This window comes from Heloderma suspectum, chromosome 8, assembly GCF_057233095.1.
Source record: "Heloderma suspectum isolate Gila_16-S chromosome 8, 16-S_ref, whole genome shotgun sequence".
Taxonomy (NCBI): domain Eukaryota; kingdom Metazoa; phylum Chordata; class Lepidosauria; order Squamata; family Helodermatidae; genus Heloderma; species Heloderma suspectum.
In genome coordinates, this window is record NC_139465.1 from 6214888 (window position 1) to 6240304 (window position 25417).

Genomic DNA, 25417 nt, shown 5'->3' on the forward strand with positions numbered 1-25417 from the left:
AGATCATCCCAAACCAATGGGAACCCCCCGCCCCCCAAAGCTTAAGTGCCATGCAGGGAGAGATCTGTGTGTGTTGCAGAATGTGGGGAGGGGAGAGCTAGCCCTTCCCTCCCCAGCTGGAAACTCCCCCTGCAGGGCAATTTCGCTGAGAAAAAAACCCTTCCATTGGCACCAGTGGACACTCGGGAGTCTGGGGAGTAAATCCCAGGTGAGGTCCCTGCCCCCATAAGCCCAGGGTATTATGCCAGTGTGCTTTCTGGACCTCTGTCCGGAGAGCGAGCGAGAGCGCAGCTGCTGTGGGGGCGCCCACTTCAGCCGACTGCCTGGAGGGAGATCCCCTGGCGCCCTCCTCCCTTAGGAAGCCAGCCCTGAAGACGCGAGCTGGGACTAAAAGCGGCGCTCGAGGAGTCCGGGTTATTTGCTGCGGTCTCGGATCAGGCTGCCGACAGAACCCGGGAGCAAAACTGAACTGGAGGAGGCGCGACCGGAGAAGCGTTGGACGGGAGGCTGACTGAGCAGCGAGGGCCTGGGCCGGCTGTTCCCTGTAGCCCCCGCTGGATTGCTTAGGGCCATGTGGCGGGCTGGCTGGGTGTCTGCGTTGCATCCGTGCATGATGGGACACTTTGCCTGGCAGCAGCAGCTGCAGCAGTGAGTCATAGCAGAGATGGGGAAAAGCGTGTGAGTGTGTGTGTGTGTGAGAGAGAGAAGCAGTGGTGCCTGTGTCACAGCTGATGGCGCAAGATCCGGAGCCCCGGAAGGTCACCCCGAGTCCCCCCTCCTCAGTGTCCTGCGCTGACCCTCAATATTCGCTCCTGCGTCCTGCGCTTGGCAGCAGACAGCTGTCTGCCCTGTCCCTGGCAATCGTCCTGCGGAACGGGTAAGTGGAAGGAGATTTCCCGGTCTTCTCCAGGCTCCCTTCTCAGCGCAAGCTCCCTCCTGCTCCATGTCACGTCTCCTCCGCAGGTCCGTGCGCCTCGCTGATCCACGCGCTCTTCAGTGTGTCGCGGGAGACAAGCGAGTCTTGGCTGCGAGACGTGTCTTTAATTCTCTCTCTCTTTTGCAGTGCCCTGCTGCTTACCGAGGGAAGAACCAGAGTGAACAGCTCCGTGTGCGTGCATGTGAGCGTGCCTGCTGAGGACCTAGAAGCTGCCATGGGGACCGGGATGAGTAAGGTAAAACCCTCGCCCTTCGTTTCAATTTAGCAAAAGGAGGGGTGTGTGTGTGTGTGTGTGAGCGAGAGAGAGAGAGAGAGAGAGAGGTGGGGGCGGGGGAATGATAGCATTCTGCAACTGGGCCGGGATGGGCCAACACAATTTTGCAACGTGGGTGAAAAAAAAGAGAGTAGCAGTGAAGGGTTGTCAGTTCGAATCTCGCCTCTGCTGTGAACTCTCTTGGTGGCTCTTGGACAACCGTACTCTCTCAGCCTCAGGCCTCCCCCTCTGCAGCGTGCGTATAATAATACTAGGCCTATCTTACAGGCTTGGTGTCAGGAATATTGGAATAACTGTATGTGAAGCATTTGAAATACTTTAAATGCTCTGTACAAGGGCTGTATTAGTATTATTCTTATATTATTATTATTAGTAGCAGCATTAGTAATAGTATTATTATTAGTAGTAGTGTTAACTATTATTTAGTAGTAGCAGTATTTAATATTACTTAGGAGTAGAATTATTGTTTAGTATCATTGTATCATAATATTGTGAGTACCGGAAGGAATAGCTACACAGTGGACATTAACTGTTTCATGTTTAGTATCAGGAGAAGGTTTTTAACTAGTCGAAATATAAATTGCTCCATCCCTCTATAGACCTCCCACTTCCTACAGCTGACTTTTCCCAGTTAGCTAGTCAGGGTTTATTCAGGCTTCTCTCTCTCCTCCTCTGCAATCTTGCTACAACCTCCTGTTACAGCCAAATACATTCAGCAACTGGATTTTTCTTATTTTTATTTGGGTCTTCTGCTTTTTTAACTTACGGAACTGTTAACGTACAGTTCAACTTGCGGCCCGGCCAAGGATCAATGATAGCTCATACCTCTAAGTAACTGGTAAAGTCATTGCCTTTACTGATTTAAAATTAGATCCCCTGACCCAGATGGAAATGTCAGCTCAATTGAGAGGCCATCTCCCTGTTTTCCGGATGGAAATGATTGTGAGAAGGGACTGTCGTCAACCAGAAGGCTGACTTCCCTGCAAAAGCAGGCAGGGACCTAATCTTTATAAAGTCTTCTCCAAAACCAGCCTGACCCTTGCTATTACCATTTGTCTGAGAAACTTGCAATCCCAGTTTTGTGGCTGACATTGGAGAATGACCTGGTGCCCCACAGTAGGTGAACTGCTCAGCTATGTGGGTGTGATAATTCATGGCATTATGTATGTATTTCACATTTCTGTTATCGTATTGCCCACAAAGGGGCTTTATGTTGGGTAGAGAATTCTGAGCCCTTAGACTGGGCTCATTGGAATAGAACCAATTACTTAGGGAGGCAGTGGACTCTCCCATACTGGAGGCATTCAAGAGGAGGCTGGGCAGCCATCTGTCAGGGATGCTTTGACTTGGATTCCAGCATTGAGCAGGGGGTTGGACTCGATGGCCTTGTAGGCCCCCTCCAACCCTACTGTTCTATGATTCTATGAATCTCAGTATTCTTCTCACACACACACACACACTCTGTTTGTTTGTTTTTTTAGCATTTATATACCACCCTATCTGCTAAAAAGCCATCAAGGCAGTGTTCAACAGTTTAAAACCATAAAATGCTGCAACAATAAAATCAACATTAAAAACATTAAAACATTAAAAATGACACATTTTTAAAGGCTAAATTTAAAAAGATGCACTTTCTACCCTTTCTAAAGGACGAGAGAGTGGTGGTGAATTGTGATGCTTGACGGAATGCATTCTACAGGGCAGGGGCATCACAGGAGAAAGCCCTTTCATGTGTGTCCAACCAACAGTGCTCGTCGGGAGATGGTGCCCTCCGAAGGGCCGTTCCTGCAGATCCTAATACCTGCGCAGGCTCATAGCAAGACAGGCGGTCCCTTAGATAGCCAGGTCCTAAGTTGTTTAGGGCTGTAGAGCTTACTACCAACCCCTTGAACTGAGTGCCAAAAGCAATTGGCAGGTCTTTTGGGACAGGTGAAATATGGGCCCAATACTGTGCACTGGCTTGCAGTGTAGCTGCTGCATTTTGTACCAACTGACGCATCTGGATACTCCTTGGGGATAGTCCCACGTAGAGCACATTGCAATAGTCTAAACATGATACAACCAAGGCATGGATAACTGTTGCCAAATCAGACCGATTCAGGAAGGGTTGCGCACAAGCGTAATTGTGCAAGTGCACTCCTTGCCATGGCTGCAGCCTGAGCATCCAGAGATAGTGTAGGATCAAGGGGCACTCCCAAGCTATGGACCTGAACTCTCAGTGGGAGCAGAACTCTTTCCAGAACAGGTTGAATTCCACCCCGGAGTCATGCTTTCTACTGACAACACCTCCGTCTTGTCCAGGTTTAACTTCAGCTCGTTTATCCTCATCCAGCCCATTACCGAGCCCAGGCAGTGTTCAAGGGTTTCAGCTGCTTCCTTGGTGTTAGGTGACAAAGAGCAATAGACCTGGATGTCAGCAGCATATTGGTGGCCCCTCACCCTAAAGCTCCGAATGACCTCTTCCAGCAGTTTAATGTAGATATCAAACAACATGGAGAACAAGATAGAACCCTATGGAACATCACAGGCCAATGGTCGTGGAGTCAAATAGTAATCTCCCAGTGTCACTTTCTGGACATGCCCTGACAGAAAGAACTAGAACCATTGCAGAACAGCACCCCCAGGGCCCTGCCAGATGATCCAGAAGGTTACCATGGTTGGTGGTATCAAAAGCCTTCAAGAGAACTAATAAGATCGCACTCCCCCCATCCAGTTCCTGGCATAGGTCACCCACCAAGGTGACCAAAGCAGTCCCATATCCCATCTGAAAGCCCAACTGAAATGGGTCCAGATAGCAAATTTCATGCAGATGCATCTGGAGTTGTAATGCCATCACCTTCTCAATCTCCTTTGCCAAGAATGGCACATTTGAGACTGGCCTATAGGACAGATCTCCTGGGTCAAGGGAAGGTTTATTTAATTGCCTCTTTTAAGCAACAGGGAACAGCCAAAGAGGCATTAATCACTTCCCTTAGCCATGGCATCTGCCCCACTCAGGCTGATTAAATCAACCAAGAAGGGCAAGGGTAGAGGACACAGGTGTTCACCCTCACCGCTCCAGATACCCTGTCCACATTTTCAGGATCCACAAGCTGAAAAGAATGCAAAACAACTGGACAAGTGGTTGCTGAGGTTACATCACTCTGACCTTCCCCAATACTGGAGTCCAAGTCAAAACGAATCTGAGCAACTTTATCTGCAAAGAACGAAAGTTTCTAGCCATCATGATAGCAAAAATCACCCTGAACACAACAACAACAGAAACAGGATGGCACCACAAACGGGGGGGGGGGAAGGGAGCATGGTGGCTGGGGATGATGGGAGTTGTAGTTCAACAGATCTGGATGGTGCCAAGTGAGTGAAGGCTGGTTGAGAAGTAATATAACTAGGTAGAAGATGTTGGTGACTGGAAGTAGGGACACCCCTAGATATGTAGATTCAGGCGTTGTTACTGTTCAACCTCTTTCCCTCCTCTCATGGGCCAGATCATTTTAGTGAGCCAAAGCCTTAGATGTCAGCACAATATTCTTTGTAAACACTGCTGTTAATTCCTTAAGTATCCAGTTTAGAAGTGCTCTCCGTACGTTTTCTTTTAGAAAGAGGAAGATCCCATTGGCCAATTCCCACCCACCCTTCATCTCTCAATGGGAAAAAGGTCCCACCTTAATTACTTAGGGGGGAAAATATGGTGTGCATGTTATAACATGATCCCAAGAACATCGTCAGAGTCCCTCTTCCAAATGAGATGAGTGGCTACTAAGAAGATGGCCTTTTCAGTGGTGGCACCCCACTTGTGGAAAGCTGTCCCTAGAGGATTGCCTGGCAGGTCTTTTGGGTACCAGGTGAAGATCTTTTTATTTCCCAGGCTTTTTAGTCCTTCAGTTTTGTTTTGCAATGTGTCATTGTGTTTTTAGATCTTCACACTGCTGCAGGCTTTTAGTCTGGCTTTTAGTCTCTTTTATTCTGTTTTAAACTCTTAAATATTTATATATTAAATATATATAATTAAACACACACAGACACACACACACACACATCCCCCCGCCCCCCCCCCAAATACAACATATATCTATAGATATCTGTATATCATGTATTTTTGGGTTTAAATTTTTGTGAACCGCTCAGCTTTGTTTATTGGGCGGTATAAAAGTGTAGTTAGCATTCTTTGCTGGAACCTGTTTTGTGTTTCAAAGCCTTTGCTCAGATGCCCCCATGTTTTGGCAAGTGTTTAAAAATAGCGCCCTTGTTCATGGCATGGATGCAGTCTTGTAGCCAAGTCTTTGGGTTGTTTGGAAGACGTTGCTGCTATAAAAACCCAAAACAGAGCCTCGGCGTTTCTGGGCCACAACCCTTGCGTGTAGTTTACAGTCAAGCCATGCCTGTTTGAAAGGTCATGGTGAGAAGGTCTTCTGTTTAGACTGCTTGTCGCTTGGCATGTTGTTTCCAGAACCAGGCAGTGAGTGAAGGATCTAGAATGTTGCTTTTGAAGAATCAGTCACTCTCTGCCCCTGAAACCTAAATCTGGCCACTCCCAGTGTTCTCTTAGAGGCTAAGACCGGGGCAGGCCGCTTGTGGCCCCCTGGAGGTCATTGGCCTGCAATGCCCACCAGACCATGCTAGCATAGCCAAGGAGGAGGGATGATAGTAGTTGCAGTCCAGTGACACCCAGGGGGCCACAGGTTGCTAAATACTTTGTCATTGTAGAAAGAAAAAAAATTCAGAGGACTGGAAAGGCCAGATTCCCTATTTTACATTGCAACAATGGGACGACGGGATTTCTCAGTTAGGATGTGTCTCTCAGGGTCAGCATTGCTGGGCACCTGCCAAAGCCCATACCTCAGCAGGGGCTTTGCTACCATACCCCTGAACCGCTTCTGCCTCCACCTTGCTGTCACTGCCTGTTCAGCTCCAACAGGGGTGTTGAACCTCATGAGGGCCCGTGGGCCAAATCTGGCCCTCCCGGGTTTCCCAGATGGCCACGCCCCCTTCCCCCGATCCCTCCCCTTGCCCCTGACTGCCCACTGTTTAGTGGTTCCCCAGGTTTGCACATCTTTCCCCCCTTCTGAAAGGCTGAAGTGCTTCTTCTTCAGCTTTGTTACTGGCAGGAAGAGCTTTAAGCTAAACTAGGCAGGTAGTTTAGGCCCTGCCCTCTTTTGCCCTCAGCCCTGGCCACCGCTGGGATGCGGCTCCTGAAAGCTTCTCCCAATTTGAAGTTGGTCCTTGGACTGAAAAGAGGTTCAACAACGCAGAGGAACAGGGCAAGTGAATGGGCAGCGGTGAGGGAGAGGCCTGGCCAAACCTGGAGCCAGCCTTGTGTCCTCTGCCCTAATGGAACTGACCAACCACTGGCAGGGTGGCCATGTGCCCTCTTTTACAGGGGACAGTCCACTGTTTGAAGGCATCCTCTATCTGAAGCGCTCTTCTGTCCAATTCCAGTTTAAAGATAAAGAACCATCAGAACTGTTGTCTATCAACAGTGAGCACCTGAACCACAGACTGAACAGGTAGGCATACAGGTCACCTGGACATATGCAGTTGCATGTCTATTTAAATTATAATATTTTTTTTCGAAATCTGCATATCTACATATCAATTAGCATATGCAAATGCTATGCAAATCACTGCTCTCTTTTGTCCTCTTTTTATGGTGATGCATTTCCTCTTTTGGGGGCAATTTATAAGGGGCCACCCTACCAACTGGACAAGCTTTGCTGGTTTCCCCTCAGTAAAATCCTTCTTTGCTGGATCGCTGTCCTACGCAATAGCATCCTATGGGCCCTTTTGTCTCTGCTGTGAATTCACGAGGGTTGCGCTGTGTTCTGAGAGTACTACAGGAGGGTACAAGCCACCGCACCTGCCACACTAACTCTTTCTCTCATCCTCTTCTTAGGTCGTGGAGGGCCTGTTCCTGGGAAACATCAGGGGTAAGTGTTTTCTGGCGGAGTACAGAAAGAGGCGAGGTCATTTGGAAGCCCTTTGCAGCTGCCTCCTGTGGGAGTGGCACAGCTTAACAAACCCTGGTGGTCTGAAAAGATCAAATGAACTGAAAGAGTGGTCCACGGCACAATAGATTTGAGAGTCACTGGGTCACAAGGGTGTGCACGAGTTTCTAGAGTTCAGCAGAGATCATGACAGCCTCATCCAGCTCTCCCCTAATACTTGATTCTTCCAGTCTCACCATAGCTGATCACTGATTTTTTTCCTTCATTCCTACAAAGTATCAGTGTTAAGGCCCCTACGTAAGACGACAGTGTTGCTTCTAAATTCTGTACAGCACAATAGAAAATACATGTTAAGCAGGTTAAATATTTTGTCTGCATGTCTGTCCTGCTAAATCCCATGTGGGCCCCTCAGCCCTCCCATGATCACTCTGGATTTTGCCTGCTTTGCGCTCAGGTGGTGAACACTGGGATCTGGGCTGCAGTGCCTTAGACTTTAGGTGTGGGCTCACATAATTCAACGTGTTTTCATTTTTTACAACAACAGCAACAACCCTGCATACAGTAAACTAGCAGGTCAGGGATAAAGGTTATAACCTAACATGCTATCTAGCCTATCCCTGCAGATAGAAAGTAAGCATGTTGGGCAAGAACCTTTATCCTGACCTGCTAGTTTTCTATATGCAAAGTTGTTCTTCTAGAAAATGAAAATGCATTTAATTATATAAAATGCTGTCCGTCTATCTATCTATCTATCTATCTATCTATCTATCTATCTATCTGGAAGTCATGTGGTAAAGCCCAGACTCACAGTTTTCCCATTTCAGTGAGAGCTGGGCCTGTGACTAATGTGCCAGTTTATTCATTCTGGGGCCTGAGAAACTTGTTTGCTTACAGATTCTGAGGACAGAGAGAACTTGGTGAAGCATGGAATCACACACATCCTCTCGGTGCACAACAATGCCAAACCAGTGCTGGAAGTGAGTATGGAGGAGAACGGGGGCATTTTGGGGAAAAGCAAGTGGGGTGGTGGTGGTGGTGGTGGAGGGATTCAGACTATGGATTTACAGCATCGCTGCTGGAAAATGGGTAAAGTGGTTCTGAGAATCCACTAACAGACCATTCCCCCATTTCATTCATTCATGTTTCTTTGGCTCCTCCAGCAACACACAAAGCAAGAATTTTGCTAAAAAGAAAGAGAGGCTCTGAGATGTTCCAGCCATTAGAGGGCAGTACAACTACACAAGAGATTTTGGCTGTTTTTTTTTTCTTCTAAGGGTGTAGGAGGAATTCCTCTCAGTTTGTTTTTGATCAAGATTTACCTAGTTTGCGTCTTCTGGACCAAACACGGACTTGGATGCAATCTGTGGTCGAAGTTGGTACCTTTCCAAGCTTGCAATGTGATTTGCAGACCCCCCAAAATGCGTTCGACTGTGTGCGTATATTTGAAATACTTGTGTGAAAAAATGAGTAGTTTTGAAAAATACGCATGAATATGCCTTAAGCAATGGGAGAAGTATGCATACATTTCAACGATGCACACAATTGATGCATGCAGTTGGGAAAATACACGTGAAAATATGTGAGGATTTTCATGTGGAAAGAAAAAAAACAAAGCTCGCAGTCTGATATGGACTCGAGTCGAAATGAGCTTCGAGATGGACTTCTGAGAACTTTGGCGAGCTCGACTCTTTCTGATTCTCCCATTCCTTGGTTTTTCTTTCACACTTAGGGAGCTTTTGCTCCAACTGTTTTGTAATGACCCCACCCCCCTGTATTCTGCTGTCAGAGTTGCCTCTGAGCATATAGAGTTCCAGAGCAGTTCAGATTCTGAGGAAGAGCTGCAACAAATGGGGGAAGAAATTTCCCAGGCACAGTTTTCAGAGGCACAGCTGGATGGAGATGCCCTCCCTTCACATTCCCCTGTGAGTGATAGCGAACAGAAGAAGTGAGGAAAGGACAACCTCAGAATCTGAACTGCTCTGGCAACCCTGACATTTGCCCCATTCATTTTTTAATTGAATTTATATCTCACTTTTTGGCCCCCAGGCCCTGAAAGCAGCCTACCGCATTTGAAAATACAACTTTGATTTACTGTCCCTCGGGCCCCAATTCCTTAACCCTCACGTGGCCATGAGGGCTGTAGATAATGGGAATTGTAGTTCAACACTTCTGGAGGGCACCAAGTCATGGGAGGCTGTCCGAGGAGCCGATGGATTGCTTCTGCTCTGAGGGATACCTCTTGGCAAGACAGGTGAGAATATTTTGCTACAGGCAGTGCAAAACAGGATTCTCCAGGAGCTCTTGCAGAACTGGGTTGCTGGCTGTTGTGCCTTTGCAGAGGAGCTTGACTGGCAGAAATGGGTAGGCGGCAGTGGAGGCTGGTGGTGCTGATGTCAGTGGGTGGTGAATCCCCTCCGGGTTTCAGTCAGAACAAGGAGCTATGCAAGTGAAGCACTGTGGATAGCTCCTTTAGAGCTCTGATTGGTTCTGACTGAAACCTGGAGCAGATTCACTGCCCCACTGATATCAGCGCCACCAGTCTCTACTGGTAGGTGGAGCTTTCATGACATGGGAGGATGATGTGAGCACAGGCTAACGTCTGCAGGTAGACGACACTGAGCTATGAGGACCCACAGTCTGATGTGGCCGAAGGCAGCTTCCTATGTTCTGTGCTGCCTGTCGATCGCGGGGGCAGATGTTGCATATCCTCCACCCTTTCCCAAGTGTGTCTGCGCCTGGCGTGGAGCCAGTGCAGAGAAAGGGCTCTCACCCAGTGATGGAGCCCCTGCTTTGGATGCCGAAGGTCCCAGGTTCAATCCTTGGCATCTCCAGGTTGGGCCGAGAAAGCTCCTGTCTGACACCCCGGAGAGCTGCTGCCTATCGGAGCAGAGCAGCCTCCCCCAACTTAGTGCCTTCCAGATGTTTTGGACGATGACTTCCAATGTGCCTGACATCGGCTGAGCTGGCTGGGCCTGAAAGGAGCAGTGGTGTAGTGGAGGCAGGGCTCACAGGGTCGAAGCACTGGGATATTTTGAATAGCAGGGGTGATGATGCCATCTGCCACTCCCCCAGGCTTCCTTGCTCCCTCTGAGCTCAGCTGCAGTCCTTACAGGAGGCGTGGTGGGGGTGGCAATGCATTTTCCCAGAAACAATATACGGCTGTGAGTTGTCCCTGTTGTGATGAGATGTATTTGTGAATGGCCTGGTCTTGAATGAGCAATTCAGACTAGAGCTGTGCACAAAGAGCCTCTCGAAATTTTCCACCCTGTTTGTCGGCAGAGGAGTTGGGGGGACAATTTCACGGAATTTTTCCAGGGGGGAAGATCAATTCTCCAGCAGTTTCTCAACAGCTGGGGTTGCCATTGGCAGAGGTTGTACCACAGCTTCTTTCTTCTCTCCTAAGGGGTCTTCTTTTGCGGGGTGTGTGTGTGTTGCACTGCCGCTGCAAGTGGCAACAGCAGCGACTGTGTTGGCAGCCTGGCCGCCCTTTTACATCCTCCACAGTGTCCCATACCTAGCACAATTCCAGGGCCTTGTGGGGGAAGAGAGGGAAGGTGGCCACCGTATAAAATTAATAAAGTGTGGGAAGCTGAGGAGGCTGCCGGCTGCCAGAGAGATGATTGTACAATGAAAGACAGGACAGTCCTGCACATTCCTCGACCACCTCCTAAGTAAGGTAAGCACAAGAACCCTGCACCTATTCAGACCCATTAGCTTTACAAAAGACCTGCTCCTGGCAGAGATGAAAACTGCTAGAAGTGATTTCTGGATATAGATCTGCCCGAATCCTTGGACCCTCCTTGTGGATGTAGTTATGGAGACCGTCATGATGAGTACCTGCACTGCAGAATGTACCGCCACCCTACTGCATATAACTTAATCCAGCTTCCTATCTTCCTTCCCAGCAAAGCTGCTGCTCACAGCACAGTTGCATTTGCCCACTGGAAAAGCTGTCAGACCTATTGGGAAGGTTGTGGGTTTGAATCCCGCTTAGAGCTGTGAGTTTGTGGTTAGCGATGGTGTAGAAGAACACAAAGAACTGTGACTGTTTCCTGGAGGTTTCGTGCGGATGAATAAGGCTTGGTTATGTGTGCTTCCTAAGAATATTTTTAAAGAAGAACTCCAGGAAAGCCATTTTCTCAGTAGGAGATACTGAGTAATGTTGGAGAGAAAGAAAAGGGATGGGGAAAAAATCGAATCGTGGGGTGGGGGTGGGGGGAACCACTCAAGCAAAGCTGCAGCTGGCTTTGACCACATCTCTGCAGACTTGCCAGACAGATGGCGATTCCACATAGAGGTCTTACAACATGATGGAGTGAATGAGACCAGGGTAAAAAAGGGGAACCGGAAACACATGGATGCATTGAGCAATATGTCAATCACAGATTTGGCAAAAGAAGTGCAGAGCCAAGCGCTTGTTCCCAAGCATGGCAAAGGCGGAGGGAGGGTCCCGTTTCTAGTGGAGGAAAGGAAGCTTGGAGGAGAATAGTAATTCGCCCTGATGTGTATTGTTTGATTGCTGGGGTCAGTGACGGGGAAGCGGGTGAAGGTGGAGGGGAGGGAGAGAGAGAAGCAAATGTTAGCAACCGTCTGGATGATTTTGCTGTTGCAAATGAGTTGCAACATTATCCACAAAAGTATTTTTGATTCATGTTTTTTTTTTTAGACATCCGTATAGATGAGGCAGGCTAGGCTGAGAGAGAGTGATTGGCCCAGCAGAACTCCCCCAGCCATACACACACATCAGAATAATTGCACTGCCGTAGATGGCCTCAAATGTGATGAGCTCTCTACTCTATGGGGTACTCAGCCTGATGCTCAATGTAGTCTTATAATCGATGTCCTCTTATTCTGCATCTCAACAAAGGAAGCTGCCTTATAACAGGTCAGACTATATGTCCATCTATTGTCTACTCTGATAGGCAGGGGCTTTCCATGGTCTTGGGTAGAAAAGGGTCTTTCCCATTTCCTGCCACCTGAGATCCAACTGGAGATGCCAGGGATTGAACACAGAACCTTCTGCATGCAAAGCATATGCTCCTTCAGTGAGCTATGGTCTCTTCCTGAACCAACCATTTATCTCCCTCTATCCTATTCTGTTGCGCCTTCTACTCATGATTCAAGCCTGTTGTCTCATGAGAAGCAGGAGTGAATTGCTAGAGGGTGAACGAACCTTGGCAAATTCAGGAGGGCTTCGTTTCCATCTCTTTGGTCTCTGATCATGCTTGGTAATAGCGTGCTTGTTATCTCTTCTTGGGTGAAGTCCAACAGCTGCATAGAGTGACCTGCTGCTAATGGCTAGAGGAAGAGGACAAAGGTTTGTGATCTAAACATCCCAAATTCCCCCTTCTAGAGATGTGAAGGCCTGGAAAAACCCAGAAAAAAATGTGGAAACAACCAGAAAAAGGTGTGGAAAAATATTCCCCTGTTTTTCCCCTCAGAAATATTTGGAAAATTTGGTTAAAAATCTGTTTTCCCTTAATTTTTCTGTACCCCTCCCCAGTTTTTATTTCCAAGCCTTCACATCTCTACTCAAACAGAAGTTGCCATCCTCTGGGTTGTTCTTGTGTAAAGCAGATGTTCCTAAATTCTGCTCCAGGCCCCAAGCCTGCCTTTCCCTTTCTGGTGCCCTCCAAATGTTTTGCATTACAACTCCCATCAGCTCCAACCAGCATGGCCAATGGTCAGTGATGATAGGAGTCACACTTGACACACATCTAGAGGGTGCTGGGTTGGGGAGGCTGAATTAGACCATGCTAGGTGCAAACAGGTTTCGGGTTGCACCACGGGCTGCTGGGGTCACCAAAACCAAGAATGGTGTTTTGGATATATAAAAGCCTGTGGTTTACTCTCCAGTCTTTGTCCAGCACGAAGCAGAAACACACGAGTTACTTGCAACACTTGGCTCTTTTGTTTCAGGACATGACCTACCTCTGCATCTCAGCCTCTGACTCCTCAAATCAAAACTTGTAAGTCCTATCAAGGTTTTCAGCCAATATGCTGCAAACATTTGAGCTCACTTTAGGAGAATGCCATTCTAGTCTTTTCCCATCTGTTTGTCACCAAAACCTTTTCAAGTCACCTGCTTCGTACAGAAATGCACTGGTCCACTTTATGTATGTAGGGCAGCCTTCCTCAACCTGGAGCCAGGACCAGCGTCAAGGGTGGGGTTAGGGTAGGCATGATTGGGCTGAGGGTCCACATGCTGAGGGCTCTCTGATGAGAGCCCCCTGGAGTTGCTCCTGCTCTTCACCATTGCAACCTGCTTGTTCACCTGCCTCTTGCTCTGGCCCAGGCAAAAGTGGTGGTGAGAAGGAGGAGCAGGAGATGCCACGGCCGACTTGCTCACTGGCTCTCTGCCTGGCAAGCCAGCAAGGGGGAGCGATGATGAGGAAGAGGATGAGGGGCAAGAGCAGCTGCTGACAATGACAGTGAGAAGGCGGACACTCTGAGGAAGGGGGCCCATTGAAGGTGGGCCCCCCAGGGGCCCTCAAAAACCTAAAGGCAGCACTGCTTAGGGCCCTCCAGATGTGTTGGATTGCAACTCCCGTTATCGCCAGCCAGTGTGGGTATAATCTGGTGGGTTCTCTCTCTCTCTCTCTCTCTCTCTCTTTTGCATATGACCATGATTCCACCCCTGCAAAAAGCCCCCTGAAAAACTAATCCTTAAAATCAAAAGACTCCCTTGAAGCAGCCTCTGATACCGTACCAATGAGCTGCATGCAAAAGAGAAAAACAACCCTTTAGAAGCTCTGGTGCGGACACAGAAGTATTCGAGTGCGAACAGGGGGAAATCTTTGGAACCCGCATTTAAATAAATGAAATGAATATATTCAGAATATATTTAAATAAATGAAATGAATATATTCAGATTTTTAAAAAATGAATACTATTGTTATACCATGGTTTTCTCATGCAAAATCAGGGAAATTCATCATTTCTTCAGTGTGGTAGAACTGCTTGCTGAGAGGGACAACAGAAACCAAGAGCCTTTCTACACGAGGCTTTTATTGTGCACTCGTCCTTCCTCACTCACGGTACTTTGTGGGTTTTTTACATGACGTTGCCATCCTCCAGGGCTTGTCCTGTGCTTTGCAACTATTACAGCATTTTTTCCCTAAGAGGAAAAGCCTGGTATTTTTTCTCAGTGGTGTTATAAGAGCCTTGTGTATTTGTGCAATTCTGTTATATCACACTGCCACTTAGTGGCTGTGTAATGAAAGATATGAGCCTCATGTGGTGCAGAGTGGTAGGCGGCAGTATTGCAACCGAAACCCTCCCCACGACCTGAGTTCGATCCCAGCAGAAGCTGGGTTTTGGGTAGCCAGCTCAGGTCGACTCAGCCCTCCATCCTTCCGAGGTCGGTAAAATTATATACCCAGCTTGCTGGGGGAAAGGTAGTCACGACTGGGGAAAGCAATGGCAAATCACCCCGCTGCAGTCTGCCATGAAAACGCCAGCGCAAGCGGCATCCCTCTAGGGGTCAGTAATGACCCGGTGCTTGCACAGGAGGAACCTTTCCTTTCCTTTCCAATGAAAGATATAGAAAGGCAGAGAAAGAAAACCCCTGGAAAAAAACGTGTAAAAGAGCCAATTTTAATCCTGCAAAGAATCCCGAAACAGTAGCCTTGGTAAAGGGTGCAGGATAAAAGCCTCATGCAGAAAAGCTTTGATTAATGGGTGGTTAGCAGTATTGTTTCCTACTTACTGCAGGGACTCACCAACCTGGCAGATGTGGGTGTTATAGAAGTTCCTTTTAATGGAGGGTCCTTCCAGATGGAGGCTCCTGTCACTACCAATAAAATCCATTATGCAGTGATTCCATCTTTTTTCTGGATTTTGTTCCCGTGAGAAAAAAGAAGGAAGGAGCAACGGGAAAACACAGGAGGTTTACAAATGGAAGATGGCGATGTCTGGACCCCTTGTGAAATCCCATGAACGAGGCAGTGCGACTGCATGGTAAAAGCCTTGTCTGGAAGCACCCTGGCAGGGAACTGGTGTGAGAACTAGCAGGGAAAGCAGTTTGGATTTTGCTTTGCTGAGGAGACAGGGGGGAAGCTGAAATTCAGTGGTAGAGTTCCTGTTTTGCACACAGAAGGTCCCATGTTCCATCACCTGCATTTCCAAGAAGTAATGGGCAATATCCCTCCCTGAAATCCTGGAGTTAGCCTGTGTATTGAGCTATATGGACCAGTGGGATGACGCTTATACCAGGTCAGAATATTTGTCCAATTAGCTCAGTACTGTCTACTCTAACCAGCAACAGTGCTCCAAAATCGCTGGTAGAAAAGGGTCTTTCCCGTCCCATATTTTATTATTTGTTTTTATTTTATTATTATTACATTTTAATCCTGGCTTTCTTCCTCTTGCAAGGAACTTGAGGCAACTCACACAATCCCCCTCCTCTCCATTTTATCCTCACAGCAACCCTGTAAGGTAGGTTAGGTTGAGAGTCAATGACTGGCCCAAAGTCACTGAGTGAGCTTCAGGGCAGAGTGAGGACTAAAACCCGGATCCCCGCACTTGAACCCCTTGAACCACTAGACCACACAGGGGTGGGGAACCTCTTTCAGTCCAAGAGCCGAATTCAGTTTTGGAGAAGCACTCGGGGGCTGCATTCCAGTGATGGGTGGGGCCAAAGGCAAAATTGGTGGAACTCAAAATAGCAGCATATTTTACTTTCAAACTTTTCCTGCCAGTGGCTAAGCCTTAGGAGAGGCATTTCAACCATTTAGATTGGGGAAACTGCACAAAAGTCGGGAAGCCACCAAATGATAGGCAGTTGGGGGAAAGGGGGTGGGTCCAGGGGAAGAGGTGTGGCCCCCTGGGGACCCCAGGAGAGCCAGGTTGGAGCCCTGGGCCCAATGTTCCCCATCCTTGCTTTACTGCCTGAACTTTGTTTAACTGGAGATGCCAGGGGTTGAACCTGAGATGCATGCTGATAGATGACTGATCATGTTGAGCGTATGAGTTGGCTTATCGTGGGACAAGCCCTTGGTTTATCCAGCCCACTGTCATCTGTGGGCCCTCTCCTGAGAAAAAGAATATTTCCCCTGAGAAGCTGGACTAGAAGGAACTTTTTCAGCAAGGTTGAGATGCTTCTCTCCTTCTCCTTCCAGTGTGTGCGCATGCGCGTGTGCGCAATCACAACATGCCTCCAAGCAATGGACCACAAAAAGGAAGTTTTGCTTTTAAGGGGCTATTTTCTGCACAAAGCTTTAGATGCTGGATTTCACAATCTTGGTGAACTTAGAAAAGGTTTTCCAAGAAGCTAGATGAGAACAGGGTGACTTGAAATGACCCTGTATCAGACTTCCCCAACCTAGGGCCCTCCATATGGGTTGGACTACAACCCCCATAATCCCCAGCCAGAATGGCCATTGGGTGGGGAATCATAGCTGCTGTAGTCCAACACATCTGAAGGACTCCAGGTTGGACAAGGTTGCCCTGTGTCAACTGGCTGACAGGTGGGGTTTAGGACAATCACGCTGTTTCCAAGTAGGCAATTGCAGTTGGCTCCTAATATGGTCAGAATGCCACATACACAAGAACATGACCTTGGACTCTTTGCTAATTGATCCAGAACAGTGACCTCCATCCCATTTTGTACACTTGTAAGCATGCAGTGAAAGGCTGGGAAAAATCCATTTGGACAGTTGAACTACCCTGATCACAAGTAGAACAGGGCAAGTTATTTATTTAGCTAGTTATTACATTTTTATACTGCTGTCTGGGCAGTTCACAATTAAAACCATAAAATACATGAAAGGACACAATACAAACTTTTAAAAGTTTAAAAGCACCATGTAAAACCAAAGTAAAACCCAGCAGCAGTTACAGCCCAGGGAAAGCCTGTGTGAAAAGGTGTGTTTTCCGGAGGTATTGAAAAGATGTTACATTTTATGCCTCCTGAACGGCATGAAGGAGGGTTTTCCAGAGGGTGGGTGCCGCTACCGAGAAGGCCTGTCATTGAGATTCTTCATGGTGACATTCTTTTCAATTTGGAATGACCAACAAGACATCCTCTGAAGATCTTAGGTGTCACCTGGGTATGTATATGAGAAGGCGGTCTGCTAGGAAACCTGGTCCTAAATTGTTTAGGGCTTTATATGATAATAACATAACCTTGTATGTGGCTCAGTAGCTAACAGGCAGCCAGTGCAGTCCTTTTAACACAGGCATTATGTGAACATAGCTGGGTGTCCCAGTGAGTATCCTAGCTGCTGCATTCTGCACCAGCACAGCTTCTGAACCATATGGTGGTTGGGTGCCTGATCCATATTGAGTGACCTCGTGTTAGATGTTTTTGCATCTATCAGTTCAGACATCATGATAAATCATGGTTTATTGTGATGAGAATGAGCTGTAGTGACCCTTGGGCTGATGCGCCGCACCCTCCTTCTCTGGCACAGCCACAAAGAGTTTGGAAGCTTTTGCTTCTGTTTTTGATTAAACACAACTTGTTGTTCTGCCTGAACCCAACAAACTCTGGTTGACTATGGTTTGTTTGAAACAAGCCAACTTCAGATGATGGGTTATGACACTGTCTTGTTTCAATAAACCATAGTTAAGATTCAGCACAGTTTAAGGTTCAGACATAATGCTAAAGAGCGGTTAATCCAAAATGCGAGTAAAAACATTCCATTTCCTCCTCACAGCTGAACCAGAGGAAGAGAGGGGAGGCTTGAGTCCAAGGCTTACTGCAGCTTATTCCCATCACAATAAACCAGGGACAGGGGAACACGTGACCCTCCAGCTGTTGCTGGGCTGCAACCCCCATCATGCCTCACCATGGGCTATGCTGGCTAGGGCTGATAACAGTTGCAGTCCAGCAGCCTCTGGAGGGCCATGAATAGCCCACCCCTTGCCTTATACTGAGGGACCAAGGACAGTGCATGTGTATGCTTTTCCCTCAGCACACTTCCAGTTAAGCTGTCTCATCATCAAGCGGGGAATCTTCCTGCCCCATATGGTTTTATGGGCCCTCTTTACGGGCATTGGTGCTGGCACTGCCATATCTTTGGATTTGTTTTTCCTTCATTCTCTTTTTGTAAGGAGGCCACCAAGATCAAAGATCATGCTGTGGCTTCCCTTTGCCAGCTTCAGAGGAGTGGTTCAGGAGGGTGTGTGTGGGGGGGAGGGGGGAAGGAATGAGCATAAAAATGATTGCAGGCGCACTTAAGTTTCAGTCATGCCATGCAGCAAGCGTGCGGAACTGAGTAGTGGATGGTCCAAAAAGATGTCAGGTGAAGGAACAGCATGGTTTCAGTATGGCCAAGACGCAAGGTATAAATGTTAATAAGAAGAGCCATGCTGGATCGGACCAATGGTTCAGTTAGTCCAATGTTCTGTTTCTCACAGTCTCCAGGCAGTGCCCGCTCCAGGTTTTTGAGGGCCGTGGACCCTCAACATGCCCTCTCCCTCAGTGAGTCTACCTTTTCAGCGGCTGCTCTTGTGCCTCCTCCTCTTTCTAATCATGGCTGCTGTTTGCTTGCTTGACAGGCAGAGAGCCAGGGAGCAAGGAGGCCACGGCATCGCCTGTTCCTCCTCACCACCTGGGCCAGAGCGAGAGGCAGGTGAACAAGCAGGTTGCGAGGGTGAGGAAGAGGAGCAACTCCAGGGGGCTCTTGTCAGAGGGGCCCTGCTAGGGTGTGGGCCCTTGGCAGGTGCCCAACCATGCCTACCTTTGATGCCAGCCCTTGCTCCAGGAAACCCACTAACATGATTGCAATAGTCCTCTCCCACTGTATCCCCACCCCACCCCCAAGCGTTTGGCACCCCTAGAGATACTGGACATGGAGGTTCCATTTTTCTACCACCATTTCTGATCGCCAATAAATAGACCTCTCTACCACCTCCACATCTTTTTCAAGTCCCCTTTGAAAGCCTGCTAAACTAGTGGACTTCACCCCTTCTTTGGGCATTGAGTGCCATGAACTAATAATAGTGCACTATGCAACAAAGAACTTCCTTTTGCTGTCTGGTCAATTGGATGAGAAGCGGAGATAATGTCTTCTCTGTCTTGTCCAGTTTCTCCAGTCCTTGCATAAGTAGGTCAAGAAATGTGTGAGATTATTGGGTTGGGGGAAAAAATAACTTATTTTTTCCTCTCCATTCCCAGGATGCAACATTTTAAGGAGTGCATCAGGTTTGTTCATGACTGTCGGCTGCACGGGGGAGGATGTCTCATTCACTGGTGAGCAGTTTTTCTTTCTCTTTCTTTCCCCAGGATGCTGAATGTATCATGATGTATATGTGCATGCATTAAATGTCTCTGCAAATATGAATGCATTTAGAAGTCCTGCTTACTCATCTCCAAAGAAGAAGAAATGCATAATCAGAAAAAGGGACAAAAGAAGATGCCAATTTGGACATATGTAGGTGTGGATTTAGAAATTACAGGTGCAATCTTATGCAAGTCCCCTTAGGCAGAAAAAAGTCCTACAACTCCTAGCATTCCCCAGCCAGCATAGGATTATGCTGTATAACTATAATTTAAAAAGAAATACGTTATATGTCACCGTAGTAGTGAAGATTGACTAGGTGAGCTGTGTGCCTGCTCAGTCTGCTGTGTCCAAGGGCCAGGTGTAGAAAGGCAACTTCAAGGCCTCCGCTGCTTTCCCTCCCTATGGTTCTTTGACTTTAAACCAGACCCTGGACTTCAAATAGGGGACACTTTCATATAGAGGGCTGTCCTCTGCTAGCTCTCCCAAATAGAAGACTATCCTGAAATGTAGGGCACATGGCCACCCTACTGTTTGTCCCTCATTTTGATAGCCGAGAGTCTTGCAAGCTAACAGTACACATTAATGAGAAAATATAACATGGTACTTGGCAAGAGGTTGGCCATCTTGAATTCCATGATGCATGCATGTTGCACTGCATAAGCAAACATGGAGCATAGGAAGCTGCCTTATACTGAGTCAGGGCATTGGTCCCTTTAGAATTGTCAGCAGTTCTCCAGGGTTTCCAGGAGGGGATCTTTCTCAACCCTACCTGGAGAAACTGGGAATTGAACCTAGGGCTTTTTGCATGCACAGCATGTGCTCTGCCACTGAGCTACATCATGGGAAGGCATTGCAGAGTGTACAGGGGCTTGGGTGTCGCCGCCACTACCGTTGTGAGATCGTAATGTGTGTGTTTTCTACACACCTGTTTGTAATCTTAAAATGTTGCTTCTGCATTTTACCACAACAGCTTAGCTGGAGTTTCCCGCAGCACCACCATTCTGGTAGCCTACCTCATGACAGTGACCAGCTTCGGCTGGGAAGAGTGCCTGGCAGCCACCAAAGCTGTCCGTTCTTACGTGAGCCCCAACTTTGGCTTCCAGGAGCAGCTTCAGGAGTATGAAACAACTTTGCTCAAAGAGGTATGATTTCATGCTCCCACCCTGCATACTTAGTTGGCGTTTCAGGACAATCTTTTACAGCAGGGATGTTCAACCTCAGGCCTGTGAGTCAAATCATAAGAACATAAGAAGAGCTGGGCTGGATCAGACCGAGGGTCCATCCAGTCCAGCATTCTGTTCACACAGTGGCCAACCAGCTGCCCACAGGAAACCCACAAGCAGGACACGACTGCAACTGTACCCTCCCAGTCCTCTGGGGTTTATCGGGAATGTTGATCAGAGGGAGGAAAACCATGGGCTTAATTTATAGTACACATTCTTTATTTTAGTGAGTAGTTAGTTATTTTCATAGACATTCATTCATTCATTCATTCTTACTTACTTACTTACTTACTTACTACTTTTATACCACTTAATATCCTAGCAGTTCACGGCACATGCATATATAAAATATAGTACAAAGCCAAACAATGAAAGAACAAACAAAGCAATAAATACATAAAAACATTACCACAAGGCAATCATAAAATGGAACATTGTCATAATCCACTACAAGTCAGGGAAAGCCTGCGTGAACAGATATGTCTTCAAGGGGCATTTAAAGCTCAACACACTTTCCGCCTCTTGAACAAGAGGGTGTTCCAGCAGGTGGGTGCCACAACCAAGAAGGCCTGCTTACATGCTGTTACCTGGCAACACACTTAGTTGTGGAATGACCAATAAGGTTTCCTCTGAAGACCTCAGGGGTCGATTGGGTGTATATAGCAGAAGGCGGTCAGCTAGGTATCCTGGTTCAGAGTTGTTTATGGCTTTGTATACAAGCAACAAAAGCTTGAACATGGCTCGGTAGCTAATAGGCAGCCAGTGGAGTTCTTTTAACACAGGTAGAGTATGTATATATCTCCACGGAGCATTCTAGCTGCTGCATCCTGCACTAGCTGCAGCTTCTGAACCGGGTGCAAGGACAGCCCCACTTAGAGCTCATTACAGTAGTCTAATTGTGAGGCTCCCCGTGTACGGATCACAGTGGCTAAGCTATCCCTATTTATGTTTGTGTACATTCCAGATGTAAACTTTTAAGAGCAAAGCACTCAAAGCCCTGGGCCTGGATGGATGAATCTGTCAGGTCTGGTTTCACCCATATTTGAGGGTTTTTTTTTTTTTTAAGTCTCCAGTTCTTTTTCTCCCAACTTCAGAGGACTTCAGAGAATTTTGGTAAATTCTTTTCAAAACCAAACTGAAATAAAATTCCCACCCATCCCTATTAAAGATTTTAAGCAATCCTTCAGATCCCCTTTCTGTCCAAACCCAGATGCCTTCAGAGCAATCAGATAGTGATCCTACCCATAAGAATACTTAGGCGGGTAGGATATGACAGCCTTTGATTTCCTGAGGATAGTAAGACTTCAAGTGAAAGTGCTCTTCTCTTTGCAGCCACTGTTTACTTCTTGGTACCCAAAGGGGAACTCTTTGTGAGCATGTGATATAGTTTAGAATGTCAGCAGGTTTTCACTGAGCAGTGGTACCATTAGAGTAGGACTTTGGGGCAGATGTCCAGGGTCCCTTTCAGTAGATTGAGCAGGAGGGCTCCCCTACTGGCTTACCATATTTTGAAGTAAGTGAAATAATATACATTACCATTCAAAGTGACACCCCACCCGCCCAGCCTCACCACAGGAGACCATGATATCCAGAGTCTAAAGCCTTATCTAACTGTAGCGCTGTGACTGCTGGCTTGTGTGGGCCGCTGCCCTGTGTGTTAACTTCCTTCTCAGGAAGTTTGTTTGTTTGTTTTTTTAAAAAAACCCACTGAAGCCGGGACATTCTGAGAAAACCGCGTGCTGGGCTAATGGAGGGTGGAAGACAGAGCTGCTGGCCACATGACACAGTGGCGCCCAGCAGCCAAGGCCACGCAAGAAGGCTTTTGGCCAAAAATGCCCATCAGCTTGCAAAAGCTCTGAGCCTGGGATTCCCCCAAAGAGCAGAGCTCTCCACCTCTGCAAATTCAGCTGATGTGGGCATCACCCACATGGGCTTGTAGGACAGAACATTCCCACAGTGAGGGGTGAGGGCCTGGGAGCGGAGTGTGCAAACAGCAGGCCCTTCAGTGATGGCAACCAGCAGTGCTTCGGATACAGGAAAGATGATTCTGGGCAGCGGTGGCTGTGGGGAACCCCTTTCAGCCCAAGGTCCTTATTGGTTCTGGACAAGCATGTCAGGGGCTGCATCCCAGCTAGCCCGCTGCTGGCAGTGGCCCCAGTGTGATTGCTCAAACCCCATTCACGCTGTCTCTCATATATGTGTGTGTGTGTGTGTGTGTGTGTATGTGTATCTATATCTATATCTATCTATATATTCTCTCTCTCTCTCTCTCTCTCACACACACACACGCACGCACGCACGCACACACACACACACACACACACGCACATATGATCCTTCCCCTGCTGCAATCAGGCTTTTAGTAAACCTCCATTGTGGGCAATGGAGGCTTTTAGAAAACCTCCATTGTGAGCAATGGAGGCTTTTAGAAAACCTCCATTGTGGGCAATGGAGGCTTCCCAGGTCTCCGGGCCTTGCCCTGAGTTTCCGGACCTCATCTGGAATTTCCGGGCAGGATGGGAGGGGCTGAAATCTCCAGGTGAGAGCTCTCGCTGGCTGCCGTTTCCCCTACCCTGTGCAGGAGGCGGTGGATGTGATGGAAGAAAGCAGAGTGGAGGGAGCATGGGTCCCATTTTTGACATGTCTGGAGTTGACACCGCCCTCCCACCCACTCAGCCAGCCACTCCCTCGTACAAGCTATCCTGAGAGGCTGGAGCTGGATGACCTCTTGCGATAATTGGCGCACAAGGCTGGAGCAGCAGCCACGCTGTTTTTCCTGCTGAAGTGGTTCCCTCCCTGAGCAAGGGATTGGCAGGAGCTGCGGATTGGCGCCCTCTCCCCTACTGAGCTACTGCCCTCCTGCCCCAACCAGCCCTGCAGCTGCTGCTGCTACTACTGTGAGGTTTGGGGGGTGGGGAGGGGAGGGGAGAGAGAGAGAGATGCTGTGTAGAATCTGAAAGGGGAAAAAAAGAAAGAATTGCAATACCCTGAGGCCCATGGCACATATGAATTGTGGGTGGATTCAGTCCTTAATATAAATCCTTTTGAATTTATGGTGCTGCAACTTAACATGACATTTGTTGTTGTTGATGATTATGATGATTGCTTTTAAATGATGGGATATATACGTAAATCCAAAGTAGGTCTACTCAGAAGTAAGGCACAAAGAAGTCTCAGTGAATTCAATGGGACTTACTCCCATGGAAGCATGTGTATGTCTGAGAGAAATGGGTGTTTCCCTCTTCCCTCCTGCCTTTGCTGTCAGTGTTGAAGAAGCCAGCTCTGCTAGAAATGGCTTTATCTGTGTGGTTACTCTGGATACATTTGTGGGGGTGGGTGGAAGGGTTGTTGGGTTGGTTTGTTAATTTGGGACCCTATTGATTGATTGATTGATTGATCGATTGACAATATTTGTATACCACTCCATATCTAAAACAGATTTCAGAGCGGTTTTGCTGTATAATGCATCTGAGTCGCATTGTGAACATGTGGTTTTAAAGACCCTTTCTTTCCCACTGATGGTGCAAGTTGACACATATCCCAGGGTAAATTCCTCCTGTTTAATGTTTGCTGGGCCACACTTTTTTTTCAAGTGATTATGTAACCCAAACTCCCTCACTTGCCGTTATTGACTCTTAATTGCCCAGTGCCTCAGTTTGCTGTGTGTGAAATGGGTTTCCTGGTCTCCCATCTCCCTTTAATTTAGAACTCAGAGAAGCGGGCTCGTTTTCGAATGCCTTTCACTGTGTTGTGACACATTCTGGATAAATTGTGTTTTTTTTTTAAGTCACTTTAAAAAAAAAAGGCCTGCTCTCTGTTGGTTCTGTGAATTTAGTATGCTGAGATTATGTAACCCAAACTTACTCCCTCTCTTGCAGTCATTGACTTTAATTGCCAGCTGCTCAGTTTGTCTGTGTGTGAAATCGGTTTTGTCTTCTCCCCCCACCCCTTTTGCTTCCAATAAGTGGGATCTGCCACAAATTGCTTTCCTGGTATTGTTATTCTGGAGAAATGTCTGGGAGGGGGGTTGGTGTGTTGGTTTGTTGAACTGTGTAGCAAAGGACTTGGGGACAGGAAAACAGGTGCCCTCGGGTCCACCTCCAGTGACCCCCTGTGACATCACCAGGGCCCCGCCCGTGACATCACCAGGGGCCCTCTGTGGGTTGTTCTGGACCTGGTAACCCTAACTGTGGGCAATGGAAGTTTTTTAAAAACCTGATTGCAGTGGGGGAAGGGTGATTTTGGGGAGGTCATAGGGTTGGGAACGGAGGGTTGGCCCTCACCTCTCCAGAGGCAACCCCCCCCAGTGCCCACCCATGCTGCAATTAGGGTTTTCAAAAGCTTCCATTGTTATTAATGGAGGCTTTAAAAAAAAACTCGGAGCACAGTTGGGAGGAGGGGAAATCCCTTACCTCTGATAGGAGAGGCAGGGGCTGGATTGGGACTTCCTGTGGGCTGTATGTGGCCTGTGGACCAGAGGTTCCCCATCCCTCAGGCAGTAACACAGATCTGTTTTAGGTCATCAGCAGGCCCTGATTTAACAGTGAGCAGAACATCTGTATGTGTGTGTATGATTACGATGAATGAAATTACTTCTTCACATTCAGCATGCAATTTATGGATTTCACTGCTGCAAGATGTGCAACAGGCAGCCACCACCTTTCAAAGGGGATTAAGACAAATTCACGGACGCAAGGTTGATCACCAGCTATTGGGCATGATGGCTAAATAGAACCTCCAGTGTCAGCAGCAGTTTACCTCTGAATAACAGGTGGTGAAAGGCAACAGTAAGGAAGAGCTGCCGCCTTCATGCC

General features: G+C 47.7%; 1 protein-coding gene across 1 annotated transcript in view; it reads left to right on the forward strand.

Annotated features, from left to right (window-relative positions):
* The first annotated feature begins 271 nt into the window (after window positions 1-271).
* Window positions 272-25417, forward strand: part of LOC146338814 (dual specificity protein phosphatase 22-A-like) — a 32501-nt gene continuing 7355 nt past the window's right edge. The window contains exons 1-7 of the mRNA XM_084812832.1: window positions 272-877; window positions 1064-1172; window positions 7102-7135; window positions 8048-8130; window positions 13073-13122; window positions 19275-19349; window positions 20351-20522. Of these exons, the coding sequence (XP_084668958.1) occupies window positions 732-877; window positions 1064-1172; window positions 7102-7135; window positions 8048-8130; window positions 13073-13122; window positions 19275-19349; window positions 20351-20522 (669 nt within the window). The 5' untranslated portion in view covers window positions 272-731. The remainder of the gene's footprint in view (window positions 878-1063; window positions 1173-7101; window positions 7136-8047; window positions 8131-13072; window positions 13123-19274; window positions 19350-20350; window positions 20523-25417) is intronic.